At 41.8% G+C, this 17,615-nt stretch overlaps 1 protein-coding gene across 1 annotated transcript; it reads left to right on the top strand.

The window, feature by feature from the left end:
* Positions 1–972: 972 nt before the first annotated feature.
* On the top strand, positions 973–16,000 carry ATMIN (ATM interactor). The gene is made up of 4 exons (XM_081016400.1): positions 973–1,143; positions 6,171–6,296; positions 7,286–7,485; positions 8,163–16,000. Exons 1-4 carry the CDS (start codon positions 1,105–1,107, stop codon positions 9,979–9,981), a joined length of 2,184 nt encoding a protein of 727 aa, XP_080872526.1. The 5' UTR covers positions 973–1,104; the 3' UTR covers positions 9,982–16,000.
* The last annotated feature ends 1,615 nt before the right edge of the window (positions 16,001–17,615 follow it).

Below are 17,615 nucleotides of genomic sequence, written 5' to 3'. Positions count from 1 at the left end.
ATAAATACAGTAAATGGACAAAAGTACAAAGATTCACAACATGTTTAGGGGTATGTGCACTCCTGTGTGCCCCCCCCCCCAGAAAAAAACACTGTGTGTACATATCAATTTGAGTTCATTTAACAGGTAGATTTGGAATGTAGAGATCTGTATTCCAGTGTTAATGACATCCATAGCTTCATACATTTGGTAAAATTAATCCCCCCCCCCATTTCTTTTCTTTTTGCTTTGTCCCTGTGTAAAATGGGATTGAGTTCATCTGAGGATGTACACATGGGCGTAGGCAGGGGGCAACAAGGCAGGGGTTAACAATCTGAGGATGTACACATGGGCATAGGCAGGGGTTAAGAAACTGAGGATTTGCCCCCTAACATGAAGCCTGCCCCCCGCAACATAAATCCTGGCTACGCCCATGGATGTACACAAGTTGCAAACAAACTTTTGCAAATGACAAAATAATTTCTACCTATCGGTTCTCAGTTGCGGTCAGGCCTCAGAACCCAAGATCTTTCATATGCGACTGCTGAATGGGGGGGGGGGTAACCACCACCCTCTTTTGTCCACATTCTTATCAATAAGCCATATCCCATTTTACAAATGGAGAGATAGAAAATGCTGGTCTACTTTTATTTCCAGCCGCGGATAATATCTGGAAGGCATTAGGGGCAAACTGGGTGTGGGACTTGTTTCGTAGAACGCGCGCCCCTCATGAATATGGAAAACGCCAGGTATAAATATGTATGAGCTGCCTGTCAGTCTCTCCGCCGAGTTCCCTTCCACGCTCTTTCTCCCTCTCCTCCCGCCACCGGAAGTGCCCCGCCGGTCGGCGGATCGGGAACGGCCGAGAGCAACATGGCGGCTACGGCAGGAGGAGCCGCGGCAGCAGCAGCCGTGTCACGGGCGCCGCCCGCTCGGCGGCCCGGCCTGGGCCTGGGTCTCGGCCGCCCTCCGCGCTCGGCGCCGCGCGGCCCCCGCGAGCGGCCGTCGAGCCCGTGGGAGCTGGTGAGGCCCTCGGTGACGGAGCTCTCGCGGGCCGTCAGGAGCAACATCCTGTGCACGGTGCCCGGCTGCGGCAAAGTGCTGCCCAACCCGCCGGCGCTGAGCATGCACCTCAGCAAGGCCCACGGCGTGCAGCAGCAGCAGGTAAGCGGCGGCGGCGGCGGCGCCCTCCCCTCCCCCGCTCCTCCAGGGACCGAGCGCCTTCCCTCTCCCTCCAGAGGCGCGCCAGAGAGAGGTTTCACTTCAGCCCCACTTTCTAGCATTCGGTTTCTTTATAAGCTTTCCAGGTAACAATGTACTACTGATGGGTAGCTATCAGAATTCAATTATTTTCATTGATGGCAGCTATCTGAATTCAAATGTTAATCTTAATAATCACTCCCTTCCAGCATCGGTTTGTTCACAACGTTCTCAAGTCGTAGTTATTGCTGGGTAGCTGACAAAATTCAATTATTAATTATAATATTCAGCCCCTCCTCATACCCCAGGCAATAATTATTAACTGGTAACTATAGACATTCATTTATTAATAATAATCACAGCAACAAAAGCCCTTTTCCTAGTCTCCGCACCCCACCCCCTTTTGGTTGATTTACCTCAGATACCCCTTTCCCCTCCCTCCCTCCAGTGGCATTCTTAATATCTTTTTAATGCGCTGTTGTTGTTGTGAGCCACTTTGAGCTCATTTTCTTTGCTTGAAAAGTGGTATGCCAGTACAATGTTAAATCAAACCTCAGAGACTCCCTTTCCCACTCACAATTACTTCTTAGCTTTATTTAAAGGTTTCAGGCATATCTAGCAAAGCTGCCAGGATGCCATACAATCATGGTAATAAAATACTTTTTTTAAAAAAGCAAATGTTAGGGGGGGCCCATAGCTAAAGTGATGTACATCCTTTGCATGCATAAAGCTCCAGGTTTAGTCTTGGGACAAGATTCAATTTCTGCTAGTTGTGGCAGATGATACTGGGCTGGATGAACCATTTGATCAGATTTGGTGTGAGGTAGCTTCCTAGTTGCTCATGTAGAAGATTCCTTGTTCAATACTCGTACCTCCAGTTCAAAGTATCTTATTGGGAAATAATTATCCTTGAGATCCGAGAGACCTGTGGCCAGTCAAGATAGAAAATACTGAATTAGATAACCATTGGTGTAAGACTGGGAGTAGCCAACATGGTGCCCTCTAGACATTTTAGACTACAGCTGCCACCATCAGCCCCAGCCATCATGGCCAGTGATCAGATATTATGGGGGGATTGTAGTCCATAACAACTGGTGGCCACCACATTGCCATTCCTGATCTAAATCATATGAATATGGTGTATGAAAGTGCCATACTGTACTGTGTCCTTTGAGTCAGTATAATGGGCTGTATCCAAGGTTAGTTCTACTCAGAGAAGACCCATGGAAACCCAACCCACTGTAACCTCATTTCATATGCTTTGAATGTAGAAGGTTTCAGGTTCAATCATCAGTATCTCCAAATGTTGGGAGTATAGTCAGACTATACTCAGCCTGAAATAAGTTAGTGAGGGTCTTATAGGGGGGAGGCAAAACACTGGGTTTATTGAAATCAAAGTTAGAGAGGTCTCATACACTCACAAACACTCTGTGATGGAGTGGGCTTTGTGGTGGAAGCTTTACACTGCAGAGATCTTGCCCTTCCCCAAATGGTTCTGTCCCTCAATACCTTTTATCCCTCAATAACTTGATCATCTGAGCCTCTTTGTCTGTTCACTTAGTACTTCCCAAAATTCTCTAGTTCGTAACTTGGTTGATTGGCATCATAATTGCAAGTAACTTTGGCATTATCAGGATGTTTTCTGTTCTTCCTGGGGAAGACTGGGTACCAGCTATCCCTGGAATGTTATTTTCCTCTCATGCTTCTGGAATTTCTGTTAATCATAGGTTAGCCTGTGACTTCCAAGGACTGTGGCTCTTATTGTGGATTCTTAACTCTGTAGCTTCCTACTTCCTTTCCTTTAGTAATTTTTCAGCAGAAAGTATCCATTCTAACCATTCATTCACAGAGTTGCAATACATACCGTAATTGGTAACCATCCACCACACATTCTGCTTGACCTAGAACAATGTGTAATATAAGTGCAGTGGTACCGCAGGCTAAGTACTTAATTTGTTCTGGAGGTCCGTTCTTAACCTGAAACTGTTCTTAACCTGAAGCACCACTTTAGCTAATGGGGCCTCCTGCTGCTGCCGCCATGCCGCCGGAGCACGATTTCTGTTCTCATCCTGAAGCAAAGTACTATTTCTGGGTTAGCAGAGTCTGTAACCTGAAGTGTATGTAACCTGAGGTACCACTGTACTCATAGTTCTAAAGCACTATCAGGTGTCTTACTGTCTACTGTAATATTGGCACTAAAATATAGAATACCATTTTGAGAAAACTCCTTGTTGGTTGGAGCAAAAATAAGTCTGAAAAGATATCTCTGAGGTAAAAGCCCAACATGCCATTATGTCACCCTGGGATATGTAAAGGGATGAGGAGACATTACAAGGAGTCCAAGTAGGACCTGTTGCAATATTATTGTCACATTACTTCAAAATCTTAATTAAGTCAGTACTTTCCAAACAAAGTATCTGGCTGCGAGATGGAGGACATTGTTTTAGAAACACTCGTTTTGCTCTAAATAGCTACAGCTTCCCACCAGAGGTTTTATCAAGCACTTCTGGAAGGGATTTGGAGGAAGCCGCCAGCCACTTCCCATTAAAGGTCACATTTCAAATTTGGAAAGAGATTAAAGCTTAAATAATATTATCAACAAAGTACAATCAGAAGCAGGAACCCAACCATAAAGGCAGTAGCAAAGATGTGAGTACTTCATTTAAATACCAGGATTTTGAAAACAGCACCATGAGCTTGGGCACAAAGCTCATTTTCAAGTTAAACACAAGAGAAGAGAAAGTTACAGAAGAAAAGAAAGATTAGCGGTAGGGATTCTGGCTTTGGTGAGAGGAGGTTTCCTTGCTTAGCCTGAAATACACAGAGCAGCTGAAGGACTTAACCTGAGGTACCACTGTATATGGAAATCTGTATACCCTTGTGAGTGAGTTTTGAAGTGAGACTTGCATTGTATATGGGGAAACTGAGCTCTGTAAAATTAACAGGAAGACTCCAGTCACTGGGTCTGTGAGCCAGTTTTAAGTCACCACTCATCCATGGATCTCACTAGGTGACCTTGAGGCAGTCATTATTCTTCAGCCTAACATACTCCATGTAGTAGTTGTGAAGATAAAATGGATGGGTGGAAGCCTGAGATGAAAAATGTAATAAATAAATGCTGGCAGCTTTTTGTTGTTTTTAAAGATTCTTTTGCTTAAAGTTGGAAAATATTTTTCATTCCTAGGGATTTATATATGCTACCACTGCTGTTTATTAACAGAAGGGTAGGGAGGGCCTGAAGAGTAGAGAGAGTCTTCCTGCATTCTTCAGGACTGAATCGTTGCATTTCAGGTTTTAGCATCTCTAGGCTGTTCTCTCACACTTTCCCCACTCCTTTTTGAAAGGGAAGATAAAAAGAAGATAGAGAAGAGGTTGGGCACCGATGATGAAACTTACACTCCAGCCAGTCTGAGCATGTATCTAATTCAGCTGGTTTGGAAAGCCTTGGATTACGAATGCTTGGGGACCTTAATGTATAAAGAGAATGCCACACTTTAAAAAGCCTTTAAAAGTTCTGCAGTCCAAATTTTACACCAAGGAAAGCTGTCTCTTTGTATTAATTGAACCACACCCATATACTTCTGCAATCAAACTATTTTGTAATGTTGGGCACTGAATCCCTGTCCCCAAACTACTGGAATTAAGCCCTATCTCAAAGCTACTGGAAATCCTACTGATTTCCTTCTGGCTTGTGAGATTTTAGGAGCCATATCCACGCATATTTCAAGCAAATCTTTCCAACCAGAAGTGCCAGAAACTTTGTGTTTTTTAATATAATATTATAGGAAATAATACGCTCATTATTCTGTGTTTTTGTCGATGCTTGCTCTGAATCACAGTATGCTCAAAAACCTGCTCAAGTTCAGCTATGGAGAGACTGGAGCAATCAGTGGTTCCTTGATCTGGTTCATGGCTCTGACATCACAAGTTATTGGTATAGCACTAGTCTCCTTAGCTTCAGTTTGTTTTGAATTTAATATTACACTCTCTTGCTGTGAGATGTTTGGTTCTAAATTGGTTGGTCTAAAAGTTCAGCATAATGTTTTCTGCAAAATGTTTCTGTTTCCTAAGTGACAGTGTTCACTCAATCATATCTTCATGGTTTAACAAGCCCAGATGTGAATAAGCCTTGTGTCCACACACACCCTTCCCTCCTTCTTGTTGCCCCAAATTTAACCCCAGAATTCTTCATCTACTCTTATTACACTAGCACTAGGAAACTGGTTGTCTCAGGTTTGGAACATTTTCAAACCATGGCTTAAAATCCTGGGTGGTTGGGAACATTGTAACTGTGTTACTGGGACCTATCGTTAATTGAAAATTGCCTTGCTTCTCACAGCGTGCTAAGGAAAATGTGGCAGCATGAGGATAGCATACCCTCCAACATTTCTCCGATGAAAATAGGGACATCCCATTCCATAATGATAATTTTACTATTTATACCCCACACATCTTACTGGGTTGCCTCAGCCACTCTGGGCAGCTTCCAACATATATGAAAACATAATGAAACATTAAAAAAACCTTCCCTATACAGTATTTGCCTTCAGACAGCTCAGGGGGTAGATAACTCCATTCCATACCCTCCAACATTTCTCCAGTAAAAACAGGGACATCCTAAGGAAAAGCAGGACATTCTGGGATCAAATCAGAAACCAGGACGGCTTCTCTAAATCAGAGCACATGAGATAGAGCACATGAGCAAAAGCCTTGTACATACCTCTGCTTATTTAGCCAGGATTGACCCAAACTGGGTTAGTGAATAACCTGTCACATAATCTAGGCAATTAGAGTGAGCTGGGATGTAAACTACCTAAAGTTTTTATTCCATATAGGGAATAACTGAAACATGTACAGAAGTTTCAAGTGGAGAGTCTCTTATGCAGTATGCAGGCAGGCAAAATGCTGTATAAAGACAAGCTTTATTTGTATTCCAGATACTTCTGAACCCCAAACATTAGATACAATTTAATAATATTCTTCTCCTACAGGATGGAAAAATAAATCCTGCAATAAGGAAAGACTTGAAAACGCCACAGAAATACTACTGCTGTCCTATTGAAGGTTGCCCTAGAGGACCAGAAAGGCCTTTTTCACAATTTTCTCTTGTAAGACAGGTATGTATTCTAACTACATTATTCAATAAATAGAACAATATAATTTATATGGAACATCTTATTCAAGAGCCATGCATCTTTCTGAATTGCAAGATTTCTGTGTAAATGTATACCATTATAATCATAATGGTATACATATTGTCAGTTTCTCTTGTTTATGGGATCAGTGTGTTGGGAAAGAGCTCTCATGGAACTAGGGAGCCTGCAGCAGCATTGCACAGGTTTTATACACGCTACTCTTTCGTTAGAAAATTAAACTTACTAAATGTGCTGAGATATGCCTTCAGTAGCTGACAATGAAAGGAGCAAATCGGAGGGTAATTTTGCTGTAGATTTCTGAGTAGTTAATTCAATTACTCCTTTGACTTAACTCTCTGTAATATGCCCTCTTTTCCCCAGAAGTACATAACTGTGTAAAACTTATAATGGGCCTGTGTAGATTATTGAGAACCTTAACTGCTAACTTCATGCAGGCTGAATGTCAGAGGTCTGGATCTTCTAAGAAATGCATTCTCTGATTCTTAATATCTTTTGAAAGTTAAGCTAGTGGAATTGTTGAAAGTCAGTTGAGTTGCAGCAAGGTAGCGCATGTGGACTTTCATTCCCATGTTTTAACCATTTTCAGGAATTCCAGAAAAATCTTGAACCCCCTCTATCAACTCCAGTCAGGCATTTTAAAATGCATGAAAATGCATCAAAAACTATGGAAAATTCAGTTGTTGAAGGCATGCTTAAAAGTGCCTTGTCTTGCATAGACAAGGCTGGAACTTGAACAGCTTTGTGTCTCAAACATAGTACCACTTTCTTTTGTTTGGGAAGGACCATCGCTCAGTGACAGAGCACTGGCATCTCCAGGTAGGGCTCAGAAAAAGACCAGTCTGAAATCCTGAAGCTGCTGCCAGTCAGTGTAGACAATACTGACCTAGATGAACCAGTGCTGTCCAAGGCAGTTTCCTATAACTTACCTAACTTTTGTTTCTATATTTCAGCATTTTATGAAAATGCATGCTGAAAAGAAGCATAAATGTGATAAATGCAGCAATTCCTATGGCACAATATGGGATCTGAAGCGACATAGTGAGGACTGTGGCAAGTCTTTCCAATGTACTTGTGGATGCCCCTATGCTAGCAGGACAGCATTATTGTCTCATATTTATAGGACACAGCATGAGATCCCTGTTGAACATAGGTAAGAGCAACATTTTTCCATTGTTAACTGTTCCATATATGTGCACATATATTTGCCTTAAAACATTGGAAGGGGGAGGAGTTCTAACACCATTCTGTGAAGATCATTGCCACTGACAGCTTCCCTTATCTTACCAACAATTTTTTTTTAAGGATAACTAAAGAGGCATGGATTTTTCCAGGCTTTTATACAATCAATTATTATCCAACATGCTGCCACCACCAAAAGTGATTCTGTTTGAACTATCTAAGAATTCAGAATGCATTTCCATTCAATGTGGGGAGGCAGGGTGACTACTGCTTTTGAAGTCCTTTATCAAAATGCTTAATGCACAGTATTATAGACTGTGTGGAATTGCAGTGCAAGTTTTACTTTTAGGTCAGCATTGTTGGCTGCTAAACTGCTGTAAGATTATGCTTTGGTTGAATAGCCTAGGCACAGAGTTTAACTGTAACTCTGACTTATTTACCCAGCAATGCAGTTTTCTGCTTAACCTTACCTTACTTCAGTGTGTTACTATTTTGATTTCTCGAAGTATGCTTTCAAAGCAAACAATTCACATTATTCTAAATTCTGTTATAGAGATGGTAAAAGTGGTGGGGTGGGAAAGATTTGGAGGGAATGAAAGAATATGTGCTTACAGCTGTACCTAGTCAAAGATTTTGTAATATTTACAGGGATCCACCAAGTAAGAGAAGGAAAATTGAAACCTCTGTATCCAATCAGTTGGTGGGAGAAAAAGTTAAAGGAGCTTCTGCCAGTGTCCAGACCAGATGTACTAGCACTAAAGACTTGGAGACCCCTGAGATGAAGCCAGCAGCTTCTTTTGAAGATTCTAGCTGTTCCTATACTACTAAGCAAACACAAACGCAGCCAAAAAATTCACCAAAGTTGCTTCTGCCAAAGCCAAAAGTGGCTTTGGTTAAACTCCCTGTAATGCAGTTTACTCAATTGCCTATCTTTGTATCAGCACCAGACTCTTCTGTCAAACCCGTTGTAGTTGCCGTTGATGACAAAGGCTCTGTTATGAGTACTGTTCACTTAATGCCTCTGCCAGTAGGATTTATGATACCAGGACTGGAGGCTGAAACACTTGCATTTAAAAGCACCTTGCCCCTTTCAAAAACCAAAAATGCTGGCAGTGTTGAGCCAGTCAGCACAGGTATCCAGGTCAATTTGGGTAAAGGGGCATCAGATAATACAATCCAAGATCTGGAAGCCATATGCTACAAGAACGGGATTTGTTCAACAAATGTGCAGACGGACTTATCTTATATTTCACAGAACTTTGTGACATCTGCAGCCTGGACTCCTGATTCATCGGTGTCCTCTTGTTCTCAAACAGACCTGACGTTCAGCTCTCAGGTTTTGTTGCCAATTAATGTGCAGACACAGACACTGTTACCCAGTTCAAAGTTGACTTCTTCCATAGCTGCTCAGACAGATGCACTTGCACAGGCTTGCTTTCAGTCATGTGGAATTTCTCGGGAGACTCAGACCAATAGGTCACAGAAAGATATTGATGGGAGAGTACAAATGGACCAGGCTGTAATGTGCAATGACATTTTTGACAGTGTTAGTTCATCATTCAGTGATTCAACCACAGTGGGACTTCCAGGCAGCAACTTAATGGCTGCAGGCCTGGGTCAAAGTCTGCTGCAAAGAGGAAGCTGCAAAACTTTGAGTCCAGACACTAAGTGTGAGCCAGTTATCAGCTTCAGTGCACAAAATAATATTCTCCCACAGCAGGTTATGACAGACAATCAGACCCAGACAATGGAGTTACTGAACGATCTTGAAACTATTTTTTCGAATAACACAGCGGGTCAGTCATTGGATAACCGTAGTCTTTTGACTGACACTAGCTCGCATGCTGGCACACCCTTGCCTTCTGGCCCTACGCAGAATGCAGGAATTGATTTTGACATTGAGGATTTCTTCACAGCCTCCAATATCCAGACACAGACAGAAGAGACCCAGCTGAACTCTGAGCCAGTCTTGGAGTTACTAGATATTGAAACCCAGACAGATTTATTTTCAGATAATGCCACCCAGTCCTATAGCTGCAGGGGTAATCCCAATTTCTTAGGTTTGGAGATGTTTGACACACAGACCCAGACAGACTTAAATTTCTTTTTAGACAGCCCTTATTTGCCTTTGGGGAGCATCTTGAAACAGTCTACCTTCTCTATGAGCACAGACTCATCTGATACAGAAACACAGACAGAAGTGCATTTTCCTGCAAAAACTTCCTCTAACCAAATGGCAGAAAGCAAAGTCCAGCTGAATAGTGCTGAAACACAGACCATGGATAGCTGCTTTGAAACCCTTGGCAGTTTATTTCTTACTAGCAATGAGACTCAGACTGCTATGGATGACTTTTTGTTGGCTGACTTGGCCTGGAATACAATGGAGTCACAGTTCAGTTCAGTCGAAACACAGACTTGTGCAGAATTGTGTTCTCTGTTTCAGGGTCCTGATAAATCAAACCATTGAGTGCTGTTCTCAAACTCTCTTTTCTTTGAGGATTAAGTTATGTGTGGGTAGGAGAAACTGACATTCAAGTCACCTCCACTGAATGTAATTGACCACATATGGTTGGTTTACAAACTGTGTCCTACTATAAGGTACTTTAACTGTTTTGTGTTTACTAATATGAATCCCGTGTGCATATGTTCACTGCTGTGTGTTTGTGTATGTTTGAACACTTCATAACTGGTAGTAATATTGTGTCTGCCCTCTGCTATGCTGAGTTACATTTAAAAAAAAAAAAAACTTTTAAGTTCCAAACTCATAGCTGTTAGTAATACCTGTCCTCTGATCTTGACTATTAACGCAGCAGTCCTGTATTTGGGAAGTCCACTAAACAGAGTGGAGTTCTTGAGTAATCAAACATGGAATTGTGCTGTAGGTTGTTGTTGTTGTTTTTTTTAATGGACCAAAACCTAGTTTTCTTTAAATTCTGGCTCATTCCCCAAATCCTGAAAATGCAGCTCTTCTCTTTTTTTCTCTCTTGTTTTTGGAGTTCTTTGTTGCAATTCAGCTCTACAGGGGTTACATCATGGTTGTGCCCAAGAATTCTTAAAGATTCACGCTTCCGCATGTTGCTGTGACATAGGCTAACAATTTGGCAGGAATGTGCCCTACATACTTGCAGCAGCTTGTTGCTTGCTAGAAAACCAACCAAAGTACAGAACAAGTTCTCTCTCTCTCTCTCTCTGTCTCATCTGGCTTCTAATCCATATAAATTTAGTAAGACTTCATACTTGCGACTGTAGGTAGGTGGACAACTGAATATTGACATCATCATACTAAGAAAAATGTGCAGCAGTACACTTTGGATTCTGTACAACTAAGCTATACTCAGACTAGGATTACTAAAAGTAATCTAATTTAGTCATGTCCATTAATTTTGGTTGGTCTGCTCAGTGTATGACTAATACAACCCAACATGTTTAACATGGGTAAATCCTTGTTGATCATGGATTCAATTTTCTTGAAACAATGTTAGTAGCCTGTAAGACATTTAGTTTCTGAACAGTCTTGCCAAGTTCTAGCAGACAGTTTGGAATTAAGCTCAATGGCTTGCAAAAATCTATATTAAGCAAGGAAAAGAAAGGAAGGCACCAATGCAGAAATGTGAGAGGATACTTCAAATATACACTTGGATATATGTTATTTAATTCAGTGTATTTTGTGTCAGCAACTCTTCAGAGCTGCTGGTTTTCATTGCCTCTGAAAAGGGATTATTGACTAAAATTTCCAATTTACCTTTTTTCTTTTTAATCTGTCCTAAGAGCTTATGTCAAACAATCACTTTGGAAACATAGCTGCAAGGCAAACTATGAGAAAACAGTGAGTTCCTATCTGCTCAGGACAAGATTACTAGGAAGCTCTTCTACCAAGTGATAAAGGAAATTGTTCATCAAAGTAGCAGATGGCATGTGTTCAACTACAGCTTTTACCTGCTGTTGGACATAAAGTTCTGTTTGTGATTGAATTCTTTAAATTCATGTTGAGCCCTCAGCTCCTCCAAGAACAACTTATCTTTCAAAGGGCAAAAAAACTTAGGGCTAGGATGGAGGATCTGTGGTCCTCCAGATGTTCCTGGGCTACAACTGTTATCATCCCTGACAATTGTCCCTACTGGCTGAGGCTGATGGGAGTTGGGAGTTCAGCAGCATCTGGAGAGCACCATGTTCAGTGGTAGGGCCTATTGTTGTCTTTGTATAGTGCTGCTAATGGTCTGTCAGCATAGACCCATCACTTCCACACTGATTTTGTGTCTTACCTTCTAACTCTTACCCAACATACTCTGTGCAAAGTCTAAAGTGTTAGCAACTGCTCAGTGTTATCTGTTGATGTTCTTCAGAAACTTCTATTTCCGTTTTTTGTTTATTGAAAAGGATATCCTACACTGGATATTTGCAATCTTCATTAATTGCATGCAGGGTTTATTTTTTCTCTCTCCAAGCATTTATTCCGCAGAATTGAGCATCTATTTCCCACTGAGCCTTGGATAAGCATTTGGAAGAAGAACTCTCAACTGGGTCCTGTATGTACATAACATTTTGGTATGCACCAGCTGATTGCTTCAGCCAAAGAGTGGCAAACAGCTTCCAGGTTGATGCAGGTTACACACTGTTCTTCAATCATCTCTAGATTGATGCTGTTTAACAAGCGATGAAGCTGAAATGATGCAGTTTGGTCAGAGTCCCAGGCAGCAGTGAAGTAATGACATCACTTAGGGTGCACTCTTTATGTATCATGCAAGTTGTTTTGATCTAAGGTCCATTGCCAGTCAGGAGTGGTACTGTTATTCCTCCATGGTCACACGAATTATTTATTATTATTTATTATTTGATTTATTACTTGCCCTTCCACCATAAGATCCCAGGTTGGTTCACAAGAATTTAAAATACATTGAAAAGATGGCACTCCAGAGATTTAACTATACTCTTGTTGGGATGCAACTAAAAAGTCCCTTATCCCTCTGAAGCTTAGTGCTCTCCTAGTGCTTCCAGTGCAAAGCTAGTGTCATCCGGCTTGCTGTGGTATACAGCTTGGTACTTGCAGTTCAGAATGTAGTCGCCTAGGTGCACTTTTGATTAAAGTGTCCACGGGCACCTTGAAGTGGGTTTGAATTGTTGATGTGTATCTGTGGTCAGGGTGTTCAGGCACTAATACGACTATGTATATTAAGCTTTTCCACAAACAAAACAGGCAGCTGTTCTGGGTTCCCCACACCTTAAACAAAGTACCACTAATGCAGTGGAGATCATGTTGGTATATAATCGCCTTCTTAAGTTGATGTGATTGTCTTTAAGCAGCTACTTATAGATGGGTACTGCCAGTGCCAATAGTGCAGATTGACCTTTGGGCTCTATTCTGTTACTGGTATCTTATCCTACATAGGGTGCTTATGCAATAGCTCGCCTTGAACTGCTGCTGTGACTAAATCAATCCATGGATTTCTGCTTGTGGGGGAAGAAATGTTCCACACTCCTTGGACTCATAGAAGAAGACTTAAAAGCCATCCACAGCTCAGTGTACAAAACTACAGTAGCTTATTTTCTCCTCCAGGAATGGCAGATCTCCTGCATGCCCCACCTTTGGCTATCTTCTTTCTTTAGTAGGAGATTCCAAGAATATATTTGCTATAGAGAGAAAATATTGACTCAGCCTAGTCATATTTGCAGAAAAGACCTGGTTTCTGAACACCTTTCACGTTCCTGGCATCCTTTTAAAGGAGATTTTGAGCCTGTCTTCAAAATGAATCTTGTAACATTTTGTTCTTTGTTTCTATTGATTGTTTCCCCCCACCATTTCATCAGAGTGACTGAACCAGAATGTTGCTCAGTTTGCAACTGTCTGCACACAATCCTTGTATTTGATTAATATGAGTTAATTAAAGGGAGTTGGTGCATAAGCTACATCTTCTGCCTTTGGTTTTCCAATTCCATAGTATTTTCTAGCAATCGGGGTAACCTACCTGCTAATGAGGGAGCAGTAAACAGATTTGAATTTTTAAAGAATTGGTTTGTATACAAGTGTTTAGCATGATTGTCATGACCTAGACACAGAGGGCCCACTTGCATGACACAATAGCTACAGGAAGGTAAGTTTCTGTCAGCATGAACCAGCTGACCTGAATAGAGGTTGATACCACATATCCACCTTCTGAGCTGGAGATTATCCCTTGTTAGATCTAAACCACCCAGCCCTCTGCAGCCTATCAAACTCAGCATGTTGTTGTCAAAAGCAAACTAAGAATGTTCAGCTTCTACATACTAATTTCTACTTCATAGAAGGTGAAAGATGCTAATATACATACTGATATCTTAGTGTTTGACTAGCCCTGATTGCTATAGTACTAAGAAACAAGAAATGCCTTTCTCTCAATCTGATGGACGCTGATATATACAGGCATGATCTTCCTTACAATACAGCATGCATGGTGCATATAGTCTGCTGACATTTACATCAGCTCTAACTTGAGTCCTGTCTTCTATAGGGAAACTCTCGTCCTTGAAATTCTACACTTTTTCTTCAGTTAAGGGTTAAAATTAACTTGAACTAAAAACCAACCATATTTGTTTTTTGGCAATGATAATAAGTTACTACCTATCTGAGGCAAGCAACAAGAAACTTTGGCAAGCTGTTCCAGGGTTTGGTTGCTTCCTTTTTCACGCCTGCTTCTAGAGGGCTTAGTTGTCTTTTTCGAGTGTCTGGAAACAGGGCCTAACACTCACTGTACTGGGTGAGTTGCTTAGTATCATTTTAGAAAGTAAAATAACTCATTCACAATCACTGTACAGTAGCCTTTGCCAACCTGGTGCCTTCCACATGTTCCCATAAGCCCTAGCCAACACAGCCAGGTTGGCAAAGGCAGCGTTAGAGGTTACCTGTGGCAGTAGATGCACCCAGGATATTTGCCTGTCATTGTAGCTGGTTCGAGATGGATGAAAGAGTAAAAGAGGATGAGCACGCAGGAAATAGACAACCACCTCTTGTTTGCAAAGCTTATATTAACTTTTAAAGGAAAATTCTTGAATATCATTTTGCACCACGAAATAGCACTAGTCTGCTTAATGGATATTTCTAAACTTGAAAACAAAAAACATGAGTTGCAGAGCTTAGTGTGATGTCTTACTCTTGCTGGATCAAAGTATGGTATTTCATTTCATTGTGCTTGCTAATTTTCAAGAAAGATTCTAGGTGTGCATACATACACACACATGCTTCACCTCTTGACTGCAGATTGAGATGGCGTACACAGACACTGGAAATGAAACTCTGTGAGCCTCTGCATGCTTTATGGGGTTTTGGAGGTTGGGGACTTGTTTCTGACTAAATGTAGGATTGCACTGTGAATAAACTTGTTCTAGGCTGTGTATGGGCTGCAGATGGGAACACGTATGCTTGATTACACCTCAACCCCCCTGCAATTTATTTTTTTTAAATTCCCTAATACCTAGTTTTCCATATAGAAAATAAGAGGGAATCCTTTTGTATGGAGGAGCATTCAATAATGTGAGCCCCCACCTGCAGCCTAAGCATGGGTATACCATGTCAGAAGCAATACTGGGTCATTGAACAATACCAGTGAACTAAGGGGTTTTGTCCACTGCAAGTTGCCTGAAATGTGAAAATGAGTCAATACACCCAGTTTATCTATTAAAGGGACAAGGGTTGTATCAGAACCTTGGCATGTAGATGAAACATCTGAATGACACCATATTAAATTCCAGCATCGATCATGTATATCATTGAACATTTTCTGTATCCAATTCTTGTACTTTATGGAGCTTTTGCAAGGAAACAATACAGTGCTGCTGTTTCCTAGCCTCAAGAGAATGACTTTCATTTCATCACTGAGGGGATAGGGAGCAGATGGGCTGGAGGAATCCTGAATAAAAATGAAACTGGCCTGTTACCTTGAAGAGGAGGTTGTCATATGATTACAGTTTTAATATCTGGCATGATATGGGTAAGTGAAAGAAAATCTCATTCTTGTTTGCAGCTGCAATTTTCACTACACCCTCCTTTCTGCCATGTTTAGGGACTTTTTTTCTAGGGGTTTCCCCCCTCTCATTTGTGCCCACTTTGTTAAAGATCAAATTTATCTACCACAGTTAAATCTGTTATTCTTTATGGAGCCACAAGCCTCCTTTTTCTCCTCCGATGCATACGTATTCTCTTCAGGCAGCTAATCAAGATGAAATGCCAAAGAGCACATTAATCTTACACGTGCATGCAATGACAATTTAGACCAACATGCAAGTGCACAGTTTCCTCTGCTTTCAGACAGTAAAATGGTAGAACTGACTCTTCTCTGTCCATTAGGTGTTTGCACACACAACTGCATGCATAGAATTGCAAATACTGTGAGCTTTAAATAAATGAACTCTTTGTCTTGAATAAAACTGTTCAGGTTAAGGGCCTACCTGTATATATAATGAAACACATTTATGTCACAAAGATGAACAAATAAATGTCTTTCTGCCTTAACTCACCAGTTTTTTCCCCCTGCCTCTTGTTTTACACTAAATGGTTACTTGAACACTTTGCCATTTAATTCCTCTATTGTAAGAAATAGTTGGGTCTAGAAAGTGGATTATACTGTGAAATGGAAACGCAATGTCACACTTTTCACTAGCCCCCGTCAAATTGCTGTAGTGCAATAGCCTTTGGCTGTGTGGATGGAGGTAGCATTTCTTTTTTATTCCTTGCCTGAAAACCAAAGTAGTGATAAAGGGTATGGTTTTGCCCTGATGCAAGGGGTTTGCAAATGATGGGCCATGACTGCAGGAGATGTAGCCATGCTGGCATTCTTTTCCCAGGGCTATGCAAGCGTGGCTATGGTTTAATATGGGGTGGCCAACAGTTCTGAATGCAGGGGCTGCATTCCGTGGGGGAAAGGTGGTCAGAGGCCGCATAATGGCAGTAGGCAAGGCTGGAGCCAACGGATAGCCCACCCCTTTTTCCTCACAGCTTTTCTCCATTTCATCAACCATTCTTCCTCACATAAACCAACCCCTTCCATCCTTAAACACAACAGACATGCTTCCATCCTCCATCCAGTCTCAAACACACATACACAAACCCTCTCATACCAACTATTCTTCCTCTCTTCCATTCTGTTTTTCTGTTCGTTTCTCTGTCGTTCTTCATATTATTTTATCACTTAGTTGCTATTTTTGCCTCCCTCTCCATCTACTCTTCTTTCCCCTCACCTGTGCTATGCCCCTCCACCTCTGCATCCACAACCCCATCCAGGCACTCAAAAGTAAATGAAAGGCTTGCTGTATACAGCCTCCAAATCTCCCCCAGCACTTCCTCTTTGTAACTGTGATCCCGTGCTTCTCCACCTTGATCCTTCCCTGATCACAAGGGGGCCACAATAGGCAGGCATGCTAGCTGCTGTGTCTGGGGGTGACCCCCACATGCTTTTCTGTCTCCAGCAGCAGCAAGAGCCAATCTGGAGAGTGTAGGGCCTACAAGGGCACTCTGAAGGAGTGCCTTGGCCTCTGTGCCTTGACCACATGTGTACAAATGCCTGCTTGAAGCTGTTTTGTTCAGTGGGGCTATGGTATTGGGGGGGCATCAAAAAAAGGTGGCGCTCACATCTGTCTTAAGGCAGCAAGGAAGTGCTCCGTCTCTTATTCATCCCCCTCCCCCTCCCCCCAAGACCTTCAAAGCAGCTTCAAATGTTGGAAGGGATGACAAGGGACTGGTACATTTGCCAACAGGTGGCAGTCATGTTTTTTGATAGAGGCATTTGGGGGTAAGAATTTTTTCCAAAAAAAATTAACAATATGACCAAAGAGAACATTTCAAAGACTGACTCCTCTATGTGCAATTCTGGTTATTTCACCAAACTACTTAATAGTCTACACTAAAATAAAGAGTCTTTATTTTAGCCTCTTTATAGGCAGCAAGAACTGTAATTGGAACACATCAAAAAGTTCTGCAGACTCCTCTGTGAAGCCTTGGGGTTCATCCACACTTCTGTTTGTGCCACACCTAGAAAGCTCAGGTCCAAGTGGCTTTCCCCTTGCCATGCTCGCTTTCAAGGGGAAACCAGCTCTTTAGCTTGGAACAAATGGCAATCGGGGGGGGGGGGACGG

This window comes from Podarcis pityusensis (genome assembly GCF_964106645.2).
Source record: "Podarcis pityusensis genome assembly, chromosome: 8".
In the NCBI taxonomy this organism is placed as follows: Eukaryota; Metazoa; Chordata; class Lepidosauria; order Squamata; family Lacertidae; genus Podarcis; species Podarcis pityusensis.
The sequence above is the reverse complement of the archived record's forward strand: the minus strand, read 5'-3'. Positions and strand labels throughout refer to the sequence as shown.

What these genes read in the sequence shown, in the direction of transcription:
- ATMIN (XM_081016400.1), top strand. Translation starts at nt 1,105, where the DNA reads ATGCACCTCAGCAAGGCCCACGGCGTGCAGCAGCAGCAG. An exon ending in ACGGCGTGCAGCAGCAGCAG is followed by an intron (nt 1,144 to 6,170) that starts GTAAGCGGCGGC and finishes CTTCTCCTACAG; the next exon opens with GATGGAAAAATAAATCCTGC. An exon ending in AATTTTCTCTTGTAAGACAG is followed by an intron (nt 6,297 to 7,285) that starts GTATGTATTCTA and finishes TCTATATTTCAG; the next exon opens with CATTTTATGAAAATGCATGC.